General features: G+C 37.7%; 1 protein-coding gene across 1 annotated transcript; it reads left to right on the top strand.

Annotated features, from left to right (window-relative positions):
- Positions 1 to 12,552: 12,552 nt before the first annotated feature.
- On the top strand, positions 12,553 to 14,437 carry LOC147620538 (calmodulin-binding receptor-like cytoplasmic kinase 2). The gene is made up of 2 exons (XM_086824764.1): positions 12,553 to 13,613; positions 13,728 to 14,437. Exons 1-2 carry the CDS (start codon positions 13,501 to 13,503, stop codon positions 13,852 to 13,854), a joined length of 240 nt encoding a protein of 79 aa, XP_086680890.1. The 5' UTR covers positions 12,553 to 13,500; the 3' UTR covers positions 13,855 to 14,437.
- The last annotated feature ends 6,500 nt before the right edge of the window (positions 14,438 to 20,937 follow it).

The raw sequence follows: 20,937 nt of genomic DNA, 5'->3' as shown, positions 1-20,937 counted from the left end.
TCATTTTAAAAAAACTCTTTTTCAAAAGGCACCTTGTCAAATAAATAGAAAGGCAAATAGCATATGCTAGCAAGCAATGTCCATGGACATGCTATTTAGTAAACGTTAACATGCTTTCACCCGAAGACGATCATCATTTTTTTTTCATTTTATCATGAGATACTTTTTCCATATACAAAAGGATTCCCCCACATCCTCTAACAGTAGGAGATTGGAGAGTATTTTTAAGTGGAACATTCCATACACCACTGCGCCAGAATGACAAGGTACTCAATATTCCTTCGTCTATGATATTGGACAAAGCTAAGAATAAATCGTCTTCTAGATCTGATGCACATAAAACAAAAGTCTCCCATCGAATATCTGGGACCACATAATTAGCAATATAGATTCTTTAGTAGTTTGGCCAGAGGACTTGACATTGATTGAACACCTCCCCCCACGACTTGGCCAATAGTTCAAGAATGAGAAGGTAATTTTATCTAAAGCACCTTCGATCTGGAAAAAAAATAAGGAGAAGAGATTAAAGGATCAAATTTCCTTCTTTTGTACCCTGACAAGTGTCATGCTTTCTTTAAACGGGGAATTTATGAAAACAAAGAAGAAAGGAGCAACTCAATTGTATAGTCCAAAGGAGCAACTCAATTGTATAGTCGAAAAATGCATGATTAGCACAAGATTTTGAAGTATGTTCAATTTACTGATACAAGTGGCATGATGGTCTTTCATTGTAATTACATCAATTGCATGATGGTCTTTCATTGTAATTACATCAATTGCAATGTTTTACGTTACATAGTTCATTATTCCCATATGCATTAGCAGATGTCAAGATCAAAAAGTGTGCAAGGCCATCTACAAAATGGGGGCGATATTGAGGTATGAAAACCTAAAATTCTTACATAGCTTTATTTATTTGTTGTACTAGTTTATGAGACATGTCAATATAATTAAATGGAGCCAAGTCCATTTTGGGTACATAAGTTAAAAGGAGATCCATCCATCCACTATTGATGGAGCCCGAGTAATGGCAGTGGAGACAATGTGCATGATAGAGGAAAACCTCACAAGAACTATCCTCGCTACTTGTTTTTAGTGATAGAGTGAGAAACTACAAATCAATTTATATTACCATAGAACTTTCTTCCACAAATCCCATCATAACTTTTATTTGAAGTCCCAAAAAGTCCTTGTTCTTAATCAAGCTACAACTTTGACGTATCCATCAAACTTTAAACCACTAACATATAAACATCCCATTGCTTTTCTCGGAGCATAAACTACACTGCCATGCTGCGAGTATCATCAAATTCTAGTCAATATCCTTTTCATAAGCACGTCTCTATATATTCCATGGATCTCCCAGCTTACGAAACTACCTAATGTTTCAGAGATAAGATGATAATAATTTTATAATTGGACTCGATATTTCTATTCATCACACATTGTATACAATATGATCTCTATTCATGTCTCCTCTTCACTCTAATATGGCCCCCCACACACTTAGAAAATGATCATGTACTAGCCTAAAGATTGTAGAACACCATATTGGGGAATATGAGAATTTCCCATAAGTTTGGGACATGTGGTCAAATCTTTGGATTAATCATAACTTGAATACCGTTACTCCAAATTGAGCGCTCTATAGCTCACTAGATTCCATTTTCCAAGCGCTTTCCAACAATAGGTCACATGATATGGTTTTGAAAAACTTATAGGCATGTTATCCAGGTCCCACCTTTTTAGTATTGAAAAAATGGGAGTTGGGAAATTCCCAAACTCATGAATATAGTGTTGTAGAAAACATGTTTCTTTTTTTTCAAGTATCTAATATTGGGTATCTTTGTAACTACATGTGTATAATTAAGTACGAGGTTGTTATGGTACTACCAAACTTGAAGTATGTCACATAATTAAATATAGAGTTGGTAGTCATTTTTCTGAAGATGGGAGCTTTGTTGTACTCATCATAAGGTCTTAATGAAGGGAAAATCATCTCATCACTCACATGTGCAAAGATTCCATGGTGGGAAGATTTCATCGACATAGCCATAAGCAGAACCTCCTGTGGGCAACCTCACTACAATACAATCACACGTTGTGTTTGTATTGACGTTAATATATATACATTAATATATTACAATACAAACACGTTGTGTTTGTATTGACGTTAATATATATACGTTAATATATTACATGTATATTTATGAAAAATCCATATATATTAAAGCCATATTGATTAATCTTTATACATAAGATTATTTCATATGGCTTATGCATTAAGATTTAATAATATGGCTTATGTATTAAGCCATATGCATTAAGCTTTAAGCATAAGCCTTATGCATTAAGCTTTGTGTATAAAGCTAATGCATAGAGCTTAATGCATGCATAAAGCCTCATGCATAAAGCTTAATTCATTATGCATTAAGCTTACATAGAGCTTGTGTATACTCTATGCATTAACCATTATACATTACTGTTTAATGCTTAATGCATTAAGCATTGAGGTTAATGAAAAATGCATAAGATTGCATGCATAAGTACTAGAGGCAACACATATACAAGAAATAATACACGGCACAAGAGAGTACAAAAATAACAAAGTAAGGTAAAGTGCCATAACTCTTATACATTTTAGAAGCTTGTATGTGGTTGATCTTCTTTCGATAAGTCCTTAGTGTTTGTGGATAGCAAATCATGTATGGTCGGAGCAAGGAGTGGTCCAAATTTAAGGACAAGCCACGTCACTTACAACATAGATTGGGTATGGATGGATTCAATCCAGTTGGTCTCAAATTGACGTGATGGACCACATGGCTAGTGGTAGTAGTGAACTACAATCTCCCTCCCTTGGAAGTCAATAAAGAAGGGTTTTTTTATGCTAGATTTTCTTGTGCCTGGCAAGAACAAGGTCACGAACATGGATGTGTACCTTGAACCTTTAATCGAGGAGGTTGAGACACTATGGCAGGGCATCTAAGTGCATGATGTGGCCTGCCCGCTTACACAACGTAGCACAAAGGAGAAGGCAATTCTAAAGCATGCATAAGTAGTAGAGGCAAAACATATGTAAGAAATAATCCCTAGTACCGGAGGGAGAAATAATATCAAAGAGTAAGGTCAAGGGTCTTGTATCTCTTATACTTTTTAGAAGCTTATGCACGATTGATCTTGTTTGGAGAAAATTTCCATAACCTAGCCAATGAATGCCTTGATCTAGCTAGAAAAAAAAGAGTAAAGTTTTTACTTATTAAAAACTATTAATACAACTAGTTAAGCATTCAAGAGAGCGTACAAGTATACAAGTGGGAACACAAGCATACAAGAGAATAATGCAGATAAGAGAACAAGAGATACATTTGAGGTAAGTCTCAAATCTTAGAAATTAGTACACTTTCAAAAAAAAAGATGAAAGAAACAAAGAAGTTAAGAATATGGTACATACCCTAATATGGTTTGCTTGTGATGCTTGTGGGAGATGGGGCCTTTCTTCCTTATAAATGGAGTAGAGGCTTTGTTGTTAAGGGCTTAAGGTTGTGAAGTTGAAGGGATTTCTTGTGAGAAGGGCTTGAAGGTGAAGGGTTTGCTTATGAGAAGGGCTTGTGAAGCTTGTGAAGATGGGAAGGGAGAAGAGGAGGAGGGCTTGTGAGGGAGAAGAGGAGAAGAGCTTGTGAAGGTGAGAGAGAAGGGTTGGATGAGGGCTTGTGAGGCTTCTGAAGGGAGAAGAGGAGTGGGCTTGTGAAGGTGCGATAGGGCTTGTTAAGGGAGAAGAGTTTGTGAATGGAAAGGGGGGGATTGTGAAGGGCTTGTGAAGGGCAAGGGACAAGAAGAGTTTAGGTAGCTTGTGACATATCCAAGAAGCAATGGACGCAAGAATACAAAAGAACATAGCACAAAACATGGAAGGGAGGTATCCATTTTTTTCCCATTACGGAGCTATAGGCATGGCTATGGCGGCATGGCAATAGCCGCGTCCATAGCCATGTACTATGAAAACATCCAAAGAGATATTTTTGGCAAATTCCATAGAGCTTATTCTATGTTTGATGAAGTGGTATGGAGGGTTCACACACATATTCTGTGAGTTTCTTTTTAGCTACTCACCATGCATAGACGACCATCGACACCTTTTTCTTCTGATGATAATGAGGCACACGTGTGAAGTCGGCATGAGTGGTTATGTCAAAAGATTACATGTCCATGCGAGAGATGAAAGGAAGAAATGATGCGTTTACGAATCATAATAACACGTGCTAGATTACGGCCGATTGGAAGATGTACGACATACGACGGCTAGTTTGGTAAGTGTATATATTCTCTATTGCAAACTCTTATGCAAATGCTATAGGTATTCATAAGGTAGTCCATGTTCTTTTACGATGAGGAAGAGAAGGGAGTCTGTCTCACATTACTCCATATTTAGTGGATGACTACGTAAAGGATTTAGAGACCTCCGTGATTCAATTGGGGTGAGCCCGCACGCTCGACATGAGGAAGAAATGCCTCTATCAATGGGACATGACGTCGATGAAGATTTTTGCATGGATGAGATCATGGGTGACTTCGTTGAGAGAGAACGAGAGGAGGAGCCGCAAGCCACACTTGATGAAGATGAATTATGACAAGCTGCTTGCACTCCACTCTAACAGGGGTGTATATATTCCATCTTTCGTGCAGCCTTGGAATGACTAAACTTGCAAACCATTGATGGTTGGAGAAGTGTTAGTGTTACGAGCCTCTTTTGGTAAGTCCTTAACATTTGTGATTCACAATTCTAACATACCATACCCTTTATAAATAATATTTGAAATTCACTCAAACATTTTGTACACTCATGAAGAAGATGCTTCCTTCGAACGACAAGATGCCATGCACAAGGCCGCATGCTATGAGAGTATTGACAACACTTGGCATGGATTACGAATGTATACATGCATGTGCCAATGACTGTGCACTATTTGAGGGTGCTCATACAGATGCAACTCAATGTTTGAAATGTGGAGAGTCTCATTACCGAAGTGATTTGCAAGGTAGGAGGTTTCCTTTATAGGTGTAGAGGAATTTTCCTATCATACTCCACACTCAATACATGTTCTGTTACAAGTTTATTGTCGAACTCATGACATGGCATGCACACAATCGTTCCACTGATGGTATGAGAAAGGTCCCTACGGTTCACCGACACATGGCAACATATAGAGGAGAAGTGGTGAGAATTCAAGGATGAGCCACATCACTTACAACTTGGACTAGTTATGGATGGATTCAATCCACGTGGTCTCAAATCAACACGATGGACAACATGGGTGATAGTAGTGGACTACAATCTCCCTCCTTTCGGAAGTCAATAAAAATGGTCATAGGATGCTAGCTCTTCTTGCACCCGCAAGCATAAGGTTAAGAACATGGATATGTACCTTAAACCTTTGATCGAAGACCTTGAGACACTTTGACGTGCCATCCATGTGTATAATGTGTCTCGACCACTTACACAACGCAGCAAAGAGGTGATCGTAATTTTAATGTGGACACTTGATGACTTCTCAGAATATGGATAGTACTTCAGTATGTTTTCTATTATCAATCACCTTCCATTTAGTTTGAATTATCAAATGTTAGATGGCTCTAAATATATTTTATTTGTGAATTATACATAATTAGGACTCACAACATCCGGTCACAATGCTTGTTTGATTTATGGGTCGTCACTTATTACATCATGGCCTCTGCATATCAAGAAGGTCGTCACTTATTACATCATGGCCTCTGCATATCAAGAAGGTCGTGTATGAAGACCATCATCTTTTTTTTTCATTTCATGATGAGACATTTGTTCCATGTACAAAAGGAGTCCCCCACATCATCTAAGACTAGGAGATTGGAAAGTATTTTGAAGAGGATCGTTCCATACACCACTGTCGGGAATGACAAGGTACTCAATATTCCTTGGTCTACCACATTGAACAAAGCTAAGATTCAATCATCTTCTAGATCCGATGCACATTATAAAAAATATATCATTGAATATTTTGGACCACACAATTAGAAAGATTCTTTAGTGGTTCGGTAGTAGGAGGACTTGAGATTAATTGAACACCTCCCCACCACTAATTGGCCAATAGTTCAAGAGAACGGGAAGATAATTTGACCTAAAGAACGTTGGATCTTGACAAAGAAAGAGGAGAAGAGAGTAAAGGATCAAATTGCCTTCTTTTGTACCCCTACGGGTGTCATGCATAATTTAAAGGGAGCATTTACGAATACAAAGAAGAAAGGAGCAACTCAATTGTATAGTCGAAAAATGCATGATTGGTACAGGATGTCTCAAGTATATTAAATTTACTTATATAAGTGGCACGATGGTATTTCATTGTAATTACATTAATTGTAATGTTTTATGTTACATAGTTCATTCTTCACATATGCATTAGCAAGTGTGGGGATCAAAAAGTGTGCGAGGCCATCTACAAAATGGGGGCGGTGTACAGGTATGAAAATCTAAAATTCTAATACAACTTTATTTTATTGTTGTACTAGTTTATTAGATATGTCATGCTAATTAAATGGCCTCAACTCCATCTTAGGTACAAAAGTTTGAAGGAGATGCATCCATCCACTATTGATGCAGCTCGAGTAACGGCAATGGAGGCAATGTGCATGATAGATGAGAACCTCCCACGAACTATCCTCACTACTTGTTCTTAGTCATAGAGCGAGAAATTACAAATCAATTTCAATATTGTTAATTTTGTTCTTGTAAAATTATTTTATTTGTATACATAAAATTAAATACACGAATAGCCATAAAGTTTTTCTATTAACTCGGTTCTATACATGATAAACTTTATAAGACACGAGGTTTTTCCATGTTAAGATTTTCTGTTAACTTAATAAGTTGTTATTATTTTCAAAAAGCATTGTCTTCATAGTAGTTTCATTACAAGTCTTTCAACTTTTGAAAACTTTACCTAGCCCATTGTAGCCTATAACAAATTCTTCAGTCATGGTGGCCTTTAGACCTAGCTTGTTGGATTTCCTTGAAAAGGTAGGGCTTGCAGGTGGGAAGGATGAGCTCCTACTAATCTTTGATGGAAAAATCGATGAATTAAAAAAATCTAATATTGCACATCAATTCATTCTATGAAATCATTTAGTGCATGTAGGCCACTGTCTAACCCTATAGTACGAGACTAGAGGGAAAAGGAAAACCAGTGGGTTCCTATCAACTACCTTAATTACCTTTTCAAAGATGACAAGCAATTTCATAATCATTTGAGAAGGTTTTGTAAGAATTTGTATATTACTAAATATTAGACACTAAACATAATGAAGGGATGGACCTTGAGATTAGCAATGTGGGGACAAACGTCTTATCATGGGACATGAAAATTATCTTCTTCTGCATGATTCTAAAGCATAGCGAGGTTCCTCATCCTCAACAAAGGGAGAGAACCTCACAAGTTGTAACCTGTTAGCACAAATGGTTCACAACGTTGAGATACAAAAAATCTAGGAGCCCTTGGACCCTTCACTTGACCCCAATCCTCGCATTTGAGGACAAGGGTAAAGATCCAGCTAAGGAGGATATTGTTGATCTCCTTCCTGAGCTTGATGTTAAACTCTTGGAGGAGTAGGATATTGTTGATCTTCTCCCTGAGCTTGATGTCAAACTCTTGGATCCTACCATCATGGATGGGCAATTATTTTTATTTTTAGATGATATTCAAGAATCCTAAGGGAGGATGCAACACTTTCTATCCTCGCCAACATAATAGGTCAACTCAAGATTGACTATAGTGATAGTGACTTTATAAACTCTGTGGAGTTCCTATCATATGGTTTCGATTCTTCTATTGAGGACACAACTGCTTCTACCATGTTTGCATTTAAGGATGCAAAGCATTTTTACATTCAAGTGTCTACAGTGAAGCTTGACAAGTACACCGACTCATAGTGAGTAAAGAGGTGGCAGGTCAAACTTTGGCCCATAATATGTCTCTGGAAGCATCACCATTAGTAAGATAGAAGTCATTAAAAAAGATGAAGACTAGATGGTAATTCCTTCACCTCTCTTTTTTCCTACAACAACGTTAGATGCGGGAACGTCTCCTAACACAGCTCATGACTATGCAAGTGTATTTTCCTTTTGACTCCTTTCCATGGAGGAAATGAGACAAATTAGAGAAACCCAGAATGGATGCTGCACTTGGAGAAACCCAGAATGGATACTGCACTTGGGTAGATTTTCACTTACTATAGGTGGTTCGTGCTGCCTACATGAGCCATGAAGCCGAAGAGCTTCTCAAATGTAAAGCATTGAGTAAAAGGTTGTGCAAAGAAGGCATCACCAAGAATGTTGACTAGGATTTGTTAATACTAAAAAGAATGGTCATGTACTATTTTTGTAGTAACTACCTTGGGAGACTCCTCTCCAGATGTGCATTTACTTTACCTGTTGTGGAACTAGTACTCACAGGCAACAACAAACTTTCTCCCCCTGAAACACACCACAAGGGCGTAGCTGCATAGAAGCAATAACAAAGCTTTGTTGGGAAGCAAGAAACGTTTGTAACCATTAATATATAATTTTAGAATGAGTTCATTTCTTTCTCAAATATATGTTCTTGTCTTGGGGGGTGCACTACTAAGAAAACCTATGAATCATGTGCATTCAAGGGTAATTTAAAAAACCCCTGGCTTATGAATTTATCATGAATAAAACTACTCCTTTCTTTTAATGGACTTATGGGTTTTTTTTTCAAAGATGATTTTAAAAACCCCTTCTATAAATGCATTTTTTTTAAATTTACCTTAAAGTTTTAAAAAACCCTTTCATTTCAACTCATGTGCTATGCTTTTACATTTTTAGGTGAAACCCCTAAGGTTCTTGTATAAAATAAAGCTAAATAAATTTGAATGTGTGGTAAATTTTGAATATTATGATAAATTACGTTGTCAAAGTACACATCCCTTGCCCATGTCAATCCATATACACATTATCTCATACTTTCCATCTTCTTAAATGCCTATCATACTTGTGTGTTTCAAAATACCAACACATAAAATAATGTTATATAAAAACTTAAAGATATCTATTGTTTGAAACAAATATACGCTCATACAAGTTGTCATGTAGCACCATATGCATATGTCGGACCCCCAGAAACCAGATGAAATTGTTTTCTCAAACCAACCCTAATTCTGGTTAATTTTACCCTAGTAAGCACCCTAGGTGCTATAAGAAGCCAAATCAAGTAGCTAGGAGCTCGGCCAGCTATGACACGACTTCTAGTTTCTTGACCTAATTAAATAGCTAGAAGCCATGCCATAGTTGGCCCACGACTTGACTACTTGATTTGGCACGTGCATGCGTGTAGCGTGCGTACTCGAGTCAAATTGATCAAAACAACACTTATCTTGAATAAAAATTGCATCTAGTTCCCTATGGCATGGTGGGTGGATTTGGCATTGCGTGCATACATGATTAAGTCGGGAAATCTGCTAGATAATCCAATTTTTTAAAAGTAAATTTTAGAGATGTGCACAACCTAGAGATTTATACATAGGCTAGTACATATGTCAAGATTCTAAATTTAGGCATGATTACATACATGCGATGGATTATGTACATGTGTTAAGATTCTATATGTAGGTAGCATTATGTACAAGGGACAACAATACTAGATAAGATACGGCAACAGAAATATTGATTTTTTCTTCACTCATAGACATTCAAAAAATGTAAAGTACAAGACAAGTCTGAACAAGATATGAACAAAAATATTGATTTTTCCATTAGAAAAAGTGTAAATGAATTGAGCATGCACAATATCTATATTATTTAACTAGAAAGATAAAAAATTATATATAACTCATATTCAAAGACGTGTCGGCTCATATAGCTCCCTAGCTAGTTGTAGGTTGTTGGGCATTAGAGAAATCCTCTTGGCATGTATGTGGCACAGGATAGAGTCCTCAAATAGCGCGACCAAATTGTCTTTGAAGGCCTTGTGTAGAGCCATAACTGTAGCTGTTTGGACTCTTTGATCTTCGAGGCTGCCCTTGTCCATGACCTCCTTCACAACTTTGGTAAAAGATTCCTTTGGACTCAATAAATGTGTGGTCTTTTAATGTTTTCAAATCTCCTAGAGAGCTTTAATCGGGCATCTTCACCTTTTTCCTCTTTGTGGAATGATTGGTTGTGGGGGTGGCCTTGGTGGATTGGCCCCCATGGGACACAACCATTGTAAAATTCATATACCTTCCATGTTGGGATTCCTATTCTCCTCCTTATCCTTTTGCATCTTGTCTCTTCTTGTGTTGTGTTCCGCTCCATAATGTCTTCTGTGTTGCACTGTGTTATCTCTGTTGCGCTGAGAGCATCAAGGACTTCGGACATACTATCTAGAGGAGAGCCACCAGGTAGTGTGCGCTGGGCAACCAATCTTGCTACAGTGCTCTTGTTCTTTTTCATGAGCAGCCTTTTTCTCTACATGGTAGGTTGTTACTTCCTGTACATAGTGGGCTGTTACTTCCTATTCTTAGTGGGCTGTTACTTCCTCTCCTTGGTGGGATGCTTTCTTTGCTTGGCTTGCTGGTGCTTCTTCTAACATATTTCATTCTTTCTTTTCCCTCTTCCTTGGTCTTCTAGATTCATTCTATCCCTCAATCATCTTGGGCACTCTCCTTTCTTTGCTTGGCTTGCCGGTGCTTCTAACATATTTCATTCTTTCTTTTCCCTCTTCCTTGGTCTTGTAGCTTCATTATATTCCTCAATCATCTTGGGCACTCTCCTTTTGCCTAATTTTATCTTCACTCTCCATCTTGGTACTCGTTGTTCACTCCATTTCTCCTTGAAGTTCTAGGAAGATCTTGGAAAATATCTTGTGTGTTGGGAAGCATCACTAGAATTGTAGTCGTTGTGGCTCCAAGTTCCCTTAAGCCTTCAGAGTGATAGAAACAATTTTCATATATTCAAGATGGGTAATCACTATGTTACACCCAACCACCTTTGTCTTGGTGAGTTCTAGGTCTGCATTAGGAATGATAGGATTAGGGTTGGAAGCTACTTTGTTGATGGGGATGGGGTTGACTAGAGGGTTTGTAGCTTGTGTGTTGATGACACGGTTCAGGATATTGTTCACGAAAAACTCATCTCCCTAAGGATAAAGGCTTAGAGATTGTTGGTTATCATAGTTTAAGCTCATGGTGGTGAATGTAAGGGGTGCTTCTGTTTTTTAGATTTTATGTTCTCCCTCCCTCCCAAACTTTTAAAGAACCAATTGACTATCTCATGGAGGGCACATTGCTCTTCCTTATTCCCCTGCCGCCACGCTAGGTGTTCTTGAAGAACACATCTTTTGTGAGAGGTAATGGGATCTCTTCATTCCTTGTGTGCCCCAAAGCTCTAGCGACCCAAATTCATCAAGAAAAAAGTGACCATATGCATATAATATATTATAGAAAACATAAAAACATAGCTTAACTTTATCAGCTTCCACATCTACTCTAATGTTTCTCTCCATGAGAATATGTTGTTATCATTTCATATGAGATCTAATACAAAGTGGCCACATGCAAATGTACTTCTTGCCATCATATGACGTATTGCGAAAACCATCATTGTTGCCGCTGTCTCACACATGAGGCAACCCATGCACGGCTTCTTCGTGCAAGTTTGACCTTTTTGAGGATAAAATGTAAGGGGTGATTTTGTTTTTCAGATTTCATGTGTTCCTCCCACCCACATTTTAAAGAACCAATTGACTATCTCATGGAGGGCATTGCTCTTCCTTATTCCCCCACCATGCCACGTGTTCTTGAAGAACAGTTCTTTTGTGAGAGGTAATAGGATCTCTCCATTCCTTGTGTGCCCCCCCCAGAGCTCTAACGACTTAAATTCATCAAGAAAAAAGTGACCATATGCATACAATATAATGCTATTTAAAAAACATAAAAACATAGATTAACTTTATCAGCTAATTCCAGAGCTACTCTAATGTTTCTCTTCATGACAATATGTTGTTATCATTTCATATGAGTTCTAATATGGAGTGGCCATATGTAGTTGTAGTATATCTGCCCCCCTGAACAAGTGCGGGTTGACTTCCTTACCAAGCCGGTTCCTAGAATGTAATTTTCTAGAACTTCAATGAAGTTGTTTTTAAGGGGGCGTGTTAGAACTAGAGTTAACTTAACCTATGTTAGCAATAAAAACCAACTCCATTATGAATGGACTTTAGCAACGGTTTCAACCATTACAATTGATATGTATGCATAGCCCTCGGGGGGGTCACTCACAAAAGAATGTGAATATCACGTGCGTTCAACAGAAGCATAATTTTAATTTATGAAACTTACAGAAATATATTTACATAAGGGTATGATTTAAATTTTTTTCAAAAAAATTTACAGATTCATAAAGAAAAGGGGATATTATATAGATTAAAAAATTCACAAATAAGGGATTTAAAATATAGGCCTTGAACACACGCGATAGGGATATTTTACATATAGTGACCCCCCCGAGGCATAGCCTCAATAGTAATTCAATTAGTCTTGTTATTTACTCAATTATGTGTTGTTGGTTTTCAACATCTGTCTAGTCTATGTAACTTTGTTTCTTGGTCTAGTGTAAAGTTTCACATTGCCGAGGATAATTTGGATGAGTCGAGAGACTTAATAGAACTCGAATTACTACCAGCACCATGACTCCATGAAAACGGCATCTGTCTGCATAAATGCACATTACAAGCTTCAAGTTGCTATCAAGGAAAAAGGAAGAAGAGTCTAATCGAGCATCCTTGCAATCATAATGACACATTTCTTGAATAATTACGTCATAAAGTTTGCAAACTTTCTAATGAGAAAATAGTAAATACACAATTGGTTGAAACAAAGAGGATCAAAAATTGAATTGCTTGTAGGTACATTTCAAGGTTATTTGCGAGTGCCTACACCTTGGCTAGAAAACATCACAAGAAAACTATGTTTTAAAATACCATAGAGGTGTCAGGTTAACCGAAAAAATAAACTTTGTTAAACTATGCATATCCAGGTTTGACTCGATAACATCTTTCCAAAGCTTCAATTCAGCGGATAATTTATGCCGGTTTATGTTACAAAAGCTATTACGCCATCGAAACATGGGAATTTTTCTTTCCACGTGTTGATCTAACCTCTAAATTAATATTAATGGATTAGATATTTGATGCGTTGCCCTCACGCAAAACTGGCAAGGTAAGTTACCAAGTTCACACAACAGAATACGGATGGTATATAGTTACGTGCTCATACTGTGGAAGTGACAGATTAAGTAGTGCTTGAATACTTGTAGAATTTTTTGGTCTCAAATTTTCATGTGGTGAAGAGGACAGCCGCTTTGTGCTCACAACATGGTTCTACATTCCAGGCCTTGAATATCTGCACATTGGCTGTGATCCTACAATCATCCACCGAGATGTGAAAACAAGCAACATTCTTCTTAACGAAAAGATGCAGGCGAAGGTCCCTGATTTCGGGCTTTCAAGGTTGAAAGAAGGCGACAGCGCCTTATCTCATGTATCAACTGTAAATGTGGTTGGGACAGCAGGCTATCTTGATCCTGCGTAAGCATTCTTTCAGGGTACCGAGTGGTTCTAATTATAATGCAGCTGGTAAAAGTGCACGTCTATCATCAATATTAACCGCATGAATCAATTCCTGACTCTTCATGCATGCAGATACAATGCGACGAATCAGCTGACGGACAAGAGTGATGTGTACAGTTTTGGTGTAGTGTTGTTTGAACTGGTATGCGGCCGAGCCCCGATCGATGCTTTCAGCAGTCCGCCACATATTGTCGATTGAGTCGATGTGGAAGGTGATTGATGTTGCATTAGGATGCGTGGATAGCGATCGGAGCAAGAGGCCCAGCATGAGCGAGGTGGTTCACGTGCTGAGAGAAGCTGCGAACATCGAGATGGACAACACACCTCCCTCTGCGGACGTGAGTGGCAGCTCCTCTACAACCGAAGGAAAAGCGCCAATACTCCTTCGCTACGTTGAAAGCCTCAGGCCCAGATGAAGACCTAGCTTACTAAACTTTAAATGTTTCATTAAATACTCAATGCACATACCCTAGCATATATTGAGATGCTTAAGTGTATCAAACAGCAGGCTATACCCACATTACCCAAGTCCAAAAAGCCAGTATGGGGAGACGCTATATATGCCTTCCACAGCTTTTCTCAACCCAAAAAAAAAAAAAGAAAAAAGAAGAGAAAAAAACTCCAAGATACTAAAGATGTACGTATATTGATGTGAATATAAATATATAAATATATGGGCAACAATCTCGAGTCTAGACTCCTTAAACTGATTGGGAAAAGAGCCTATATCATAGTATGTGGCAACACTTTTAATTCGACCGTTAATAGCCGATGAGTTTTTTTTTTTAAAAGAAAATCAATCAATTAATTAACAAATTCAAATCAGTCCTAAATGGACATGCTCATGTTATATATTGATTGACCCATATAATCTATTCTCTTGTGTGCATATTACTAAATAATAATATTGAAGTTCATGATATAATTTCATTACCAAGCACTAGACTATTTATGTATTTATTGTACAAAGACTTTACAAAGTAGTGTGCTATTTTTAGGAAACCTAATCACTTTTTCGAGTTTTCTACTTGAGTTGTATTATAATTACAGTTATACCTCTAATTAAGTCTCATAATAGACAAATCCTTCATGTTTATGTTATATAACGATTGACCCGTGTAGGAAGGTTCTTATGTTGTCCTATGTTTATACTACTAAATAATAAGATTCAAGCTTATTAAATAATCTTATCACCAATACTAGACGATTTATATATTTATTCTACGAAGACTTTGCAGAGTAATGTGCTATTTGGGAAGCTTAATTACTTTTCCAAATTTTCTACTTGGCTTGTAATATAAGTATAGTTATAGAGACTTGTGGTAAGTATAACACTTTCGGCTCACTTAGAAGTCTCTAGAACTTAATGTGTTTGCCATTACACAAATTTTTTACGTGTTTTAGTTAAAACCATTGAAGCACGACCGAGCCATGAAAAAATACATTGAATTTTTTTTCCAAAGAAATCATTATTAATTATTTCAATTATTCATTTAAAAATATTAAAGAACACTTTCGGCTCTCACTTAGAAGTCTCTAGAACTCAATGTGTTTGCCGTTACACAAAATTTTTAGGTGTTTTAGTTAAACCATTGAAGAACGACTGAGCCATTGGAAAATACTCCCCAAAGAAATCATTATTAATTATTCATTTAAAAATATTAAATGAGAAAAGTTAAAAAAATAGAGGATTGGAAAAGGTGATTAAAAAACTAAGTTGTCATCCTCACCATCCCTTTGAATGAATTTGATGTATGTTGTAAATTAACACTCGTATTTTTACTCCTTTACTATGACGTATGATGTATGATCTAAATTAAATGTATGATGTTTGATGTAAATTAAATCAACACTCATACTTTGGCTCCTTTACTATTTATAATGATAATATAGCACCATGTTTTAGAGTAAGATGCTTCTCTCAAGTTTGAGACCTTTAAGAAAATCTCATGTTCATCATTGTGTACATCTAAACAAAGATTAACAACACCTAATAAATTTTTGTGCCAATCAATATTGATGAAAATGCATATACTCATTTATATTTTATAATAAGAAACTATAGAGGCACGCTTTATGCATGACTGAGAGGCTTAAGAAGTCTTAATATGTCTTCAAAGTCTTTTGCATCCATTTTATTAAAATAATATATAATGTCATTTTTCTAGGATCAAAACTTTAATCTCTTTAGAAAGTGTTTTTCAATAGATCATGGATTTCCAAAATTATGGGTGCTAGATTTCCTATGATCCTTTGTTTTTGGAAAGCTATCCATGGAAACTAGGCTCTTCACGTGTTGCTAATGTGCTTCAACCAAAGGCACTCTAATATGGTCCTAATGTGAGAAGATTAAGAACACAAACACATAAAGCTCTTATAGCTCTCAATGAAGTTTTCATTAAAACATTTTTCAACTATAATTGTGCATAAAAAACCTAATTTTTCTATGATGCACTAAGATATAAGAAAGAATAAGCAAAAAAACAATACAAGTCTCCTCTTAGAATAAAGATTCATTATGGCACCTTCTTCCAAGTAGTATGATCAAATTTAGTGAACTTTGCAAATCTATGACAAATAATGTGTTAGATATCAATGCTTACACATCAATAAAGAAACTATAGAGGCACACTTTGACTGAGAGGCTTAAGAAGTCTTAATATATCCTCTAAGTTTTTTCATCCATTTTATTAAAATAATATATATTGTCATTTGTCTAGGATCAAAACTTTAATCTCTTTAGAAAGTGTTTTTCAAGAGATCATGGATTTCCAAAATTATGGGTGCTGATCCTTTGGTTTTGGAAAGCTATCCATGGAAACTAGGCTCTTCACGTGTTGCTAATGTGCTTCAACCAAAGGCACTCTAATATAGTCCTAATGTGAGAAGATTAAGAACACAAACACATAAAGCTCTTATAGCTCTCAATGAAGTTTTCATTAAAACATTTTTCAACTATAATTGACACCTTAATGCATAAAAATCCTAATTTTGCTATAATGCACTAAGATTTAAGAAAGATTAAACAAAAAAATAATTCAAGTCTTACATATCCACACTCTTCTCTAACATTTACATTACTTCTTGCTTGCACATTTGCACTACCATTTGTAGTAACACTGTTTGTAGTAACATGATAAAACTAACACAAGTGTAAAAAAATTTTGAAAAAATAAAGAGGTTATGGTTTTAGGAATGTACTTACTTAACATGCTTGCCAAGCAAGGCCTCTAGAAATAACAATCCATCCTTCGTCTTGTACCCTTTCAAAAGAGAGCTTCCAAACCTCATTGTAATGAAAAATCATATTCGTCTTGCATAGGGAGGAAGTCCACTGCTTCAAGCTATGGACATACAAATAAATGAACATTGATTTTATGTTGTTATTTAAGGTAACCTTCTTTTCTTAAAAGATAAGATACAATTTGAGGCAATATACTTACAGGATTATTGGGATATCTACTCCTCTTTCACGTGTAACATCATGCTGCAAAATTATTTGCCATCTATTCATGCATAAACATAAATAGGGTAAAACACTTATTCATGTTGCATAAAGCATATATATGTATGCTTAGGTAGCTATCAACATGCATTGGAAGCTACCAGCGTATGGCCTAGGTAGCAGTTGGCATGCACTAGAAGCTCCTAGTACATTCCCATAGCACACGACATGCATTAAGAGCTACTGACAGGCCTTGAAAGCTACCAGCATGCCTTGAAAGATACTGACATGCCTAAGTACCACCCGACATGCATTGGTGGAAGCTACCGACATGCCTAGGTATCACTTGCATTGAAAGCTCCTAGTGCATGCCAATACACCTTGCATGCATTGGAAGTTATGGAAGCTACCGGCATGCATTGGAAGCTCCTAGTGCATGCCGATAGCGGTGGACATGCATTGGAAGCTCTCAACATGCCTAGGTAGGACTTAACATGTATTCGAATCTCCTAGTGCATACCGCAGCACCCGACATGCAGTGGAAGCTACCAGCATGCTTCGGTAGCACCCGACATGCATTGGAAGCTCCTAATACATGTTGGTAGCACCCGACTTGCATTAGAAGCTATTGATGCATGTCTTGGAAACTACCAACATGCCTTGAAAGCTATTGCTGTGCCTTGGAAGCTCCTAATGCATGCTGGTAGCACCCGGCCTACGTTGGCAGCTACCCTCATGCCTTGGAAGCTCCTAGCCAATGCTGATAGAACCTGGCATGCACCAGAACCTGGCATGCACCAAGCAGAAGCTCCTAGTGCATGTCGGTAACACCCTCCATGCATTAGAAGCTACCTGTGCATTAGGAGGCTACCAACATGTGCCAAGCATGTATTGGAAGCTCATAATGCATGTCGGTAGAACCTGGCATGCACTAGGAGCTATCGAGGCATTAGGAGACTACCGGCATCCCTAGGTAGCCTGATATGCACTAGAAGCTCCTAGTGCATGCCGATAGCACTAGAGGTATGCATTAGGAGCTACCGATTCATATCGATAGCTACCAACATGCCTAGCTACCAGCATGTATTGGAAGCTGCAAGGTAGAACCTGGCATGCATTAAAAGCTACAAGCATGCTTAGGTAACTACCACTAGCATGCCTTGGAAGCTACCTAATGTTAGAGTCCCGGTCAAGACCCACCGATACTTACATGGTTCCGGATCACCTAGTTGGCTCTAGGGGAGCAGGGACTAACGCAATTGTTCCCAATGTAATAATCTAATGCTAGGACATTGAGCTACCAGTCTTCCGAAGCGCGAGGAGATAGATCATGACTGCAAAGCAGGATAGTTTCAAAGTTTGTCCTGAATCCGGACAATAATCCACATCTAACTAGGACTACACTTAACACAAGATTGAATGTTGAATAGATAGAGACAAGTAGAATGAAACAGAAGTAAGACAAATACCAATAAGACAAATGCCAAACCCATGTGTCATTCTTAAGTAATAACAATAAAGTACAATGCCTTAGCAAGAGCTCTGCTCATGAACTGCATGATCACTCAACTCTCTTATCTTCGTATTCAGTATTGTTCATCTCCTTTTGGCCCGAGTAGACTTGACATGATTCTTGGACTATCCAAAAGAAAAATGAACTCCTTTCTTACACTCTTAGTTGGGTAGACCAAGGCTCCTCTAACCCCCTAAATCCTTATCCAATTAATTTCACTTTTCCTTTTCATAGGTACTACCCGTTCTTCAAGAAGCGCTTAGAAGTTCTTTACAAAACAAGAAGGTTGTTTGGTTGCACAACGGTTAGTCCGAGAGTGACGATCTGGCGGGGTGGCCAAATGGGTTAATTGGTCACTCACCAACACCTGGTGACCATGTTGGACATTGTGCCAGTACATTGGGCATCACTTTGTCACTTTATTCTATCAACAGCAACATCCATTTCCACATTGTCAAGAATGTGCATGACTCGTATTAGGGGAAGCTTCACACATTTGTTGGCTATGCCGCTCTTACTTTCGACAATATGGCACGGGCTTAATGAAACAAATTGTGGGAATTACACCCCAACGCCATAACCTTCTTGATGTGAGAGTATCAGACCGAGGACCAAATCAATGTAGATTACCTGAGGAGATTCAAGCACAACAATGAAGGGATACATGCATAAATGACTTGCAACCACCTATCTTGCAAGCCCTTCTTCCCCCAGCCTCAACATGTCAATTTTGGATCCTATGAGCACCTATATCGAGCAATTCCAAAATCGGCATTGTCTGCTTAACCTTCCCATAGAACCAATGCCATATTTTAGCGAGGAAGCACTCCTTCCTCTACCACCTTCTCCAGATGCCGGCTTTATCCTTGCATCCTGAAGTGATTGATACAACCTTTCCAGCAGAAGTGGACATGGATCCACTGCCAGTGCAAAGATAAGCACATCAACTCCACAATAAGATCAACAAGCCAGGGCACTTTTCTCCCACTGGGTTTTTCCCCTCGGCTATATTCGGTGATTGGTACCAATAACAAATTTTATTCTTTTCTTTTCTTGTTTGTTAATAAGACATTTTATAGAGATCTCAACAAAACAAGAGCATACAAACAAGCTCCAACAGTCCACCTACCGTGCACACAAATTAGGAAGGGGGGAGACATGCAATGCCTACAAAGAGCAAAGAGAACCTATCTGCACATCAGCAATGCATCAAGACAAACGCGCCACATCAACAAGCACTACAACAGGTGTATTCAAATCATAATCTTTTGTTCTTTATGTGCTTTTCACTTTTGCATATATTGTTTGCATGTTCACACACAGTTGGCTGGTTTAAGTTTTAAATTATTTGTTACTATTGGTGAGTGATTTCTAGATTCTTAGAGGACTTAGTAGAAGGTATTTCTATTTGAAGATGGTGTAAGACATATACCAACGGAGTATGCCAAGTTCTTAAGCTCTAGAAGTATATTAGTTATCCCTAGTGGTAGCTACCTCTTAGGTATGGGCTAGGTGCTACGATAAACAAAAATTTACGAAACACATGCCCTAGAAAATATATAGAAGTGACTTGAGACATGACGTGTCTACGGCCATGTGGAATGCTTGGTAGGACCTTGGGTTGTTTTAGCACCTTAGGGCTGATGCCTTGGTTTCCATGGGGTGTACACTGATGTCTAAAAGATTAAGAAGAAGACCTGCAAGGACTCTATCTCCTTGATAGATGTTGGTAGGACTCTATCGCCTTGATAGATGTTGGTAGGACTCTTGGGTACATTATGGGCCCTCCAGACCGATGCCCTCATCTTCATGGGGTACTTCTTATGTCAAAAAGAAAGAAAGGGGTTTGTCGCCCTTGAGATACTTAGCGGCCTTTAGATTCTCTTGGCGGAGGTCTCTTGGCCATTGCTTGGGTCTCATTGGGATGGAACCTTCCTCTTTATCAAGCTAAAAATAATAATTCTCTTTAATCTTCTGCTCTTTACAAAAAAAAAACACAAAAGAGAAATAAAAAAAGAAAGAAAGAAAGGTCCAACACCATGGCTTATATTTAGGAGTAGGGTTGCCACTTAGGAATAACTTAAACACTTGTAGGACATTGAGACTGCGGTCATAACCTACGGTGTACAAACACACTTGCCTTTGCATAGCACTATCTACCACTTAGTCTCACTTTGACTAGTCTTTACTCGCTTCTTTTAGCACTCTTTAAAACTCTAATCGGCTTTTCACTTGCATGCTCACGTGTGAGATTGTCATTTCTGGTTTTTTTTCAATAAAAGGCTTTACTTGTCTTCCATTGTTTTTTGCAACTTTTGTTTCTA

This window comes from Cibotium barometz, chromosome 31 (genome assembly GCF_041138505.1).
Source record: "Cibotium barometz isolate CiBa-2024 chromosome 31, ASM4113850v1, whole genome shotgun sequence".
NCBI classification, from domain to species: Eukaryota; Viridiplantae; Streptophyta; class Polypodiopsida; order Cyatheales; family Cibotiaceae; genus Cibotium; species Cibotium barometz.
Note: the sequence above shows the minus strand (reverse complement) of the source record. Positions and strands in the feature narration are given on the sequence as shown.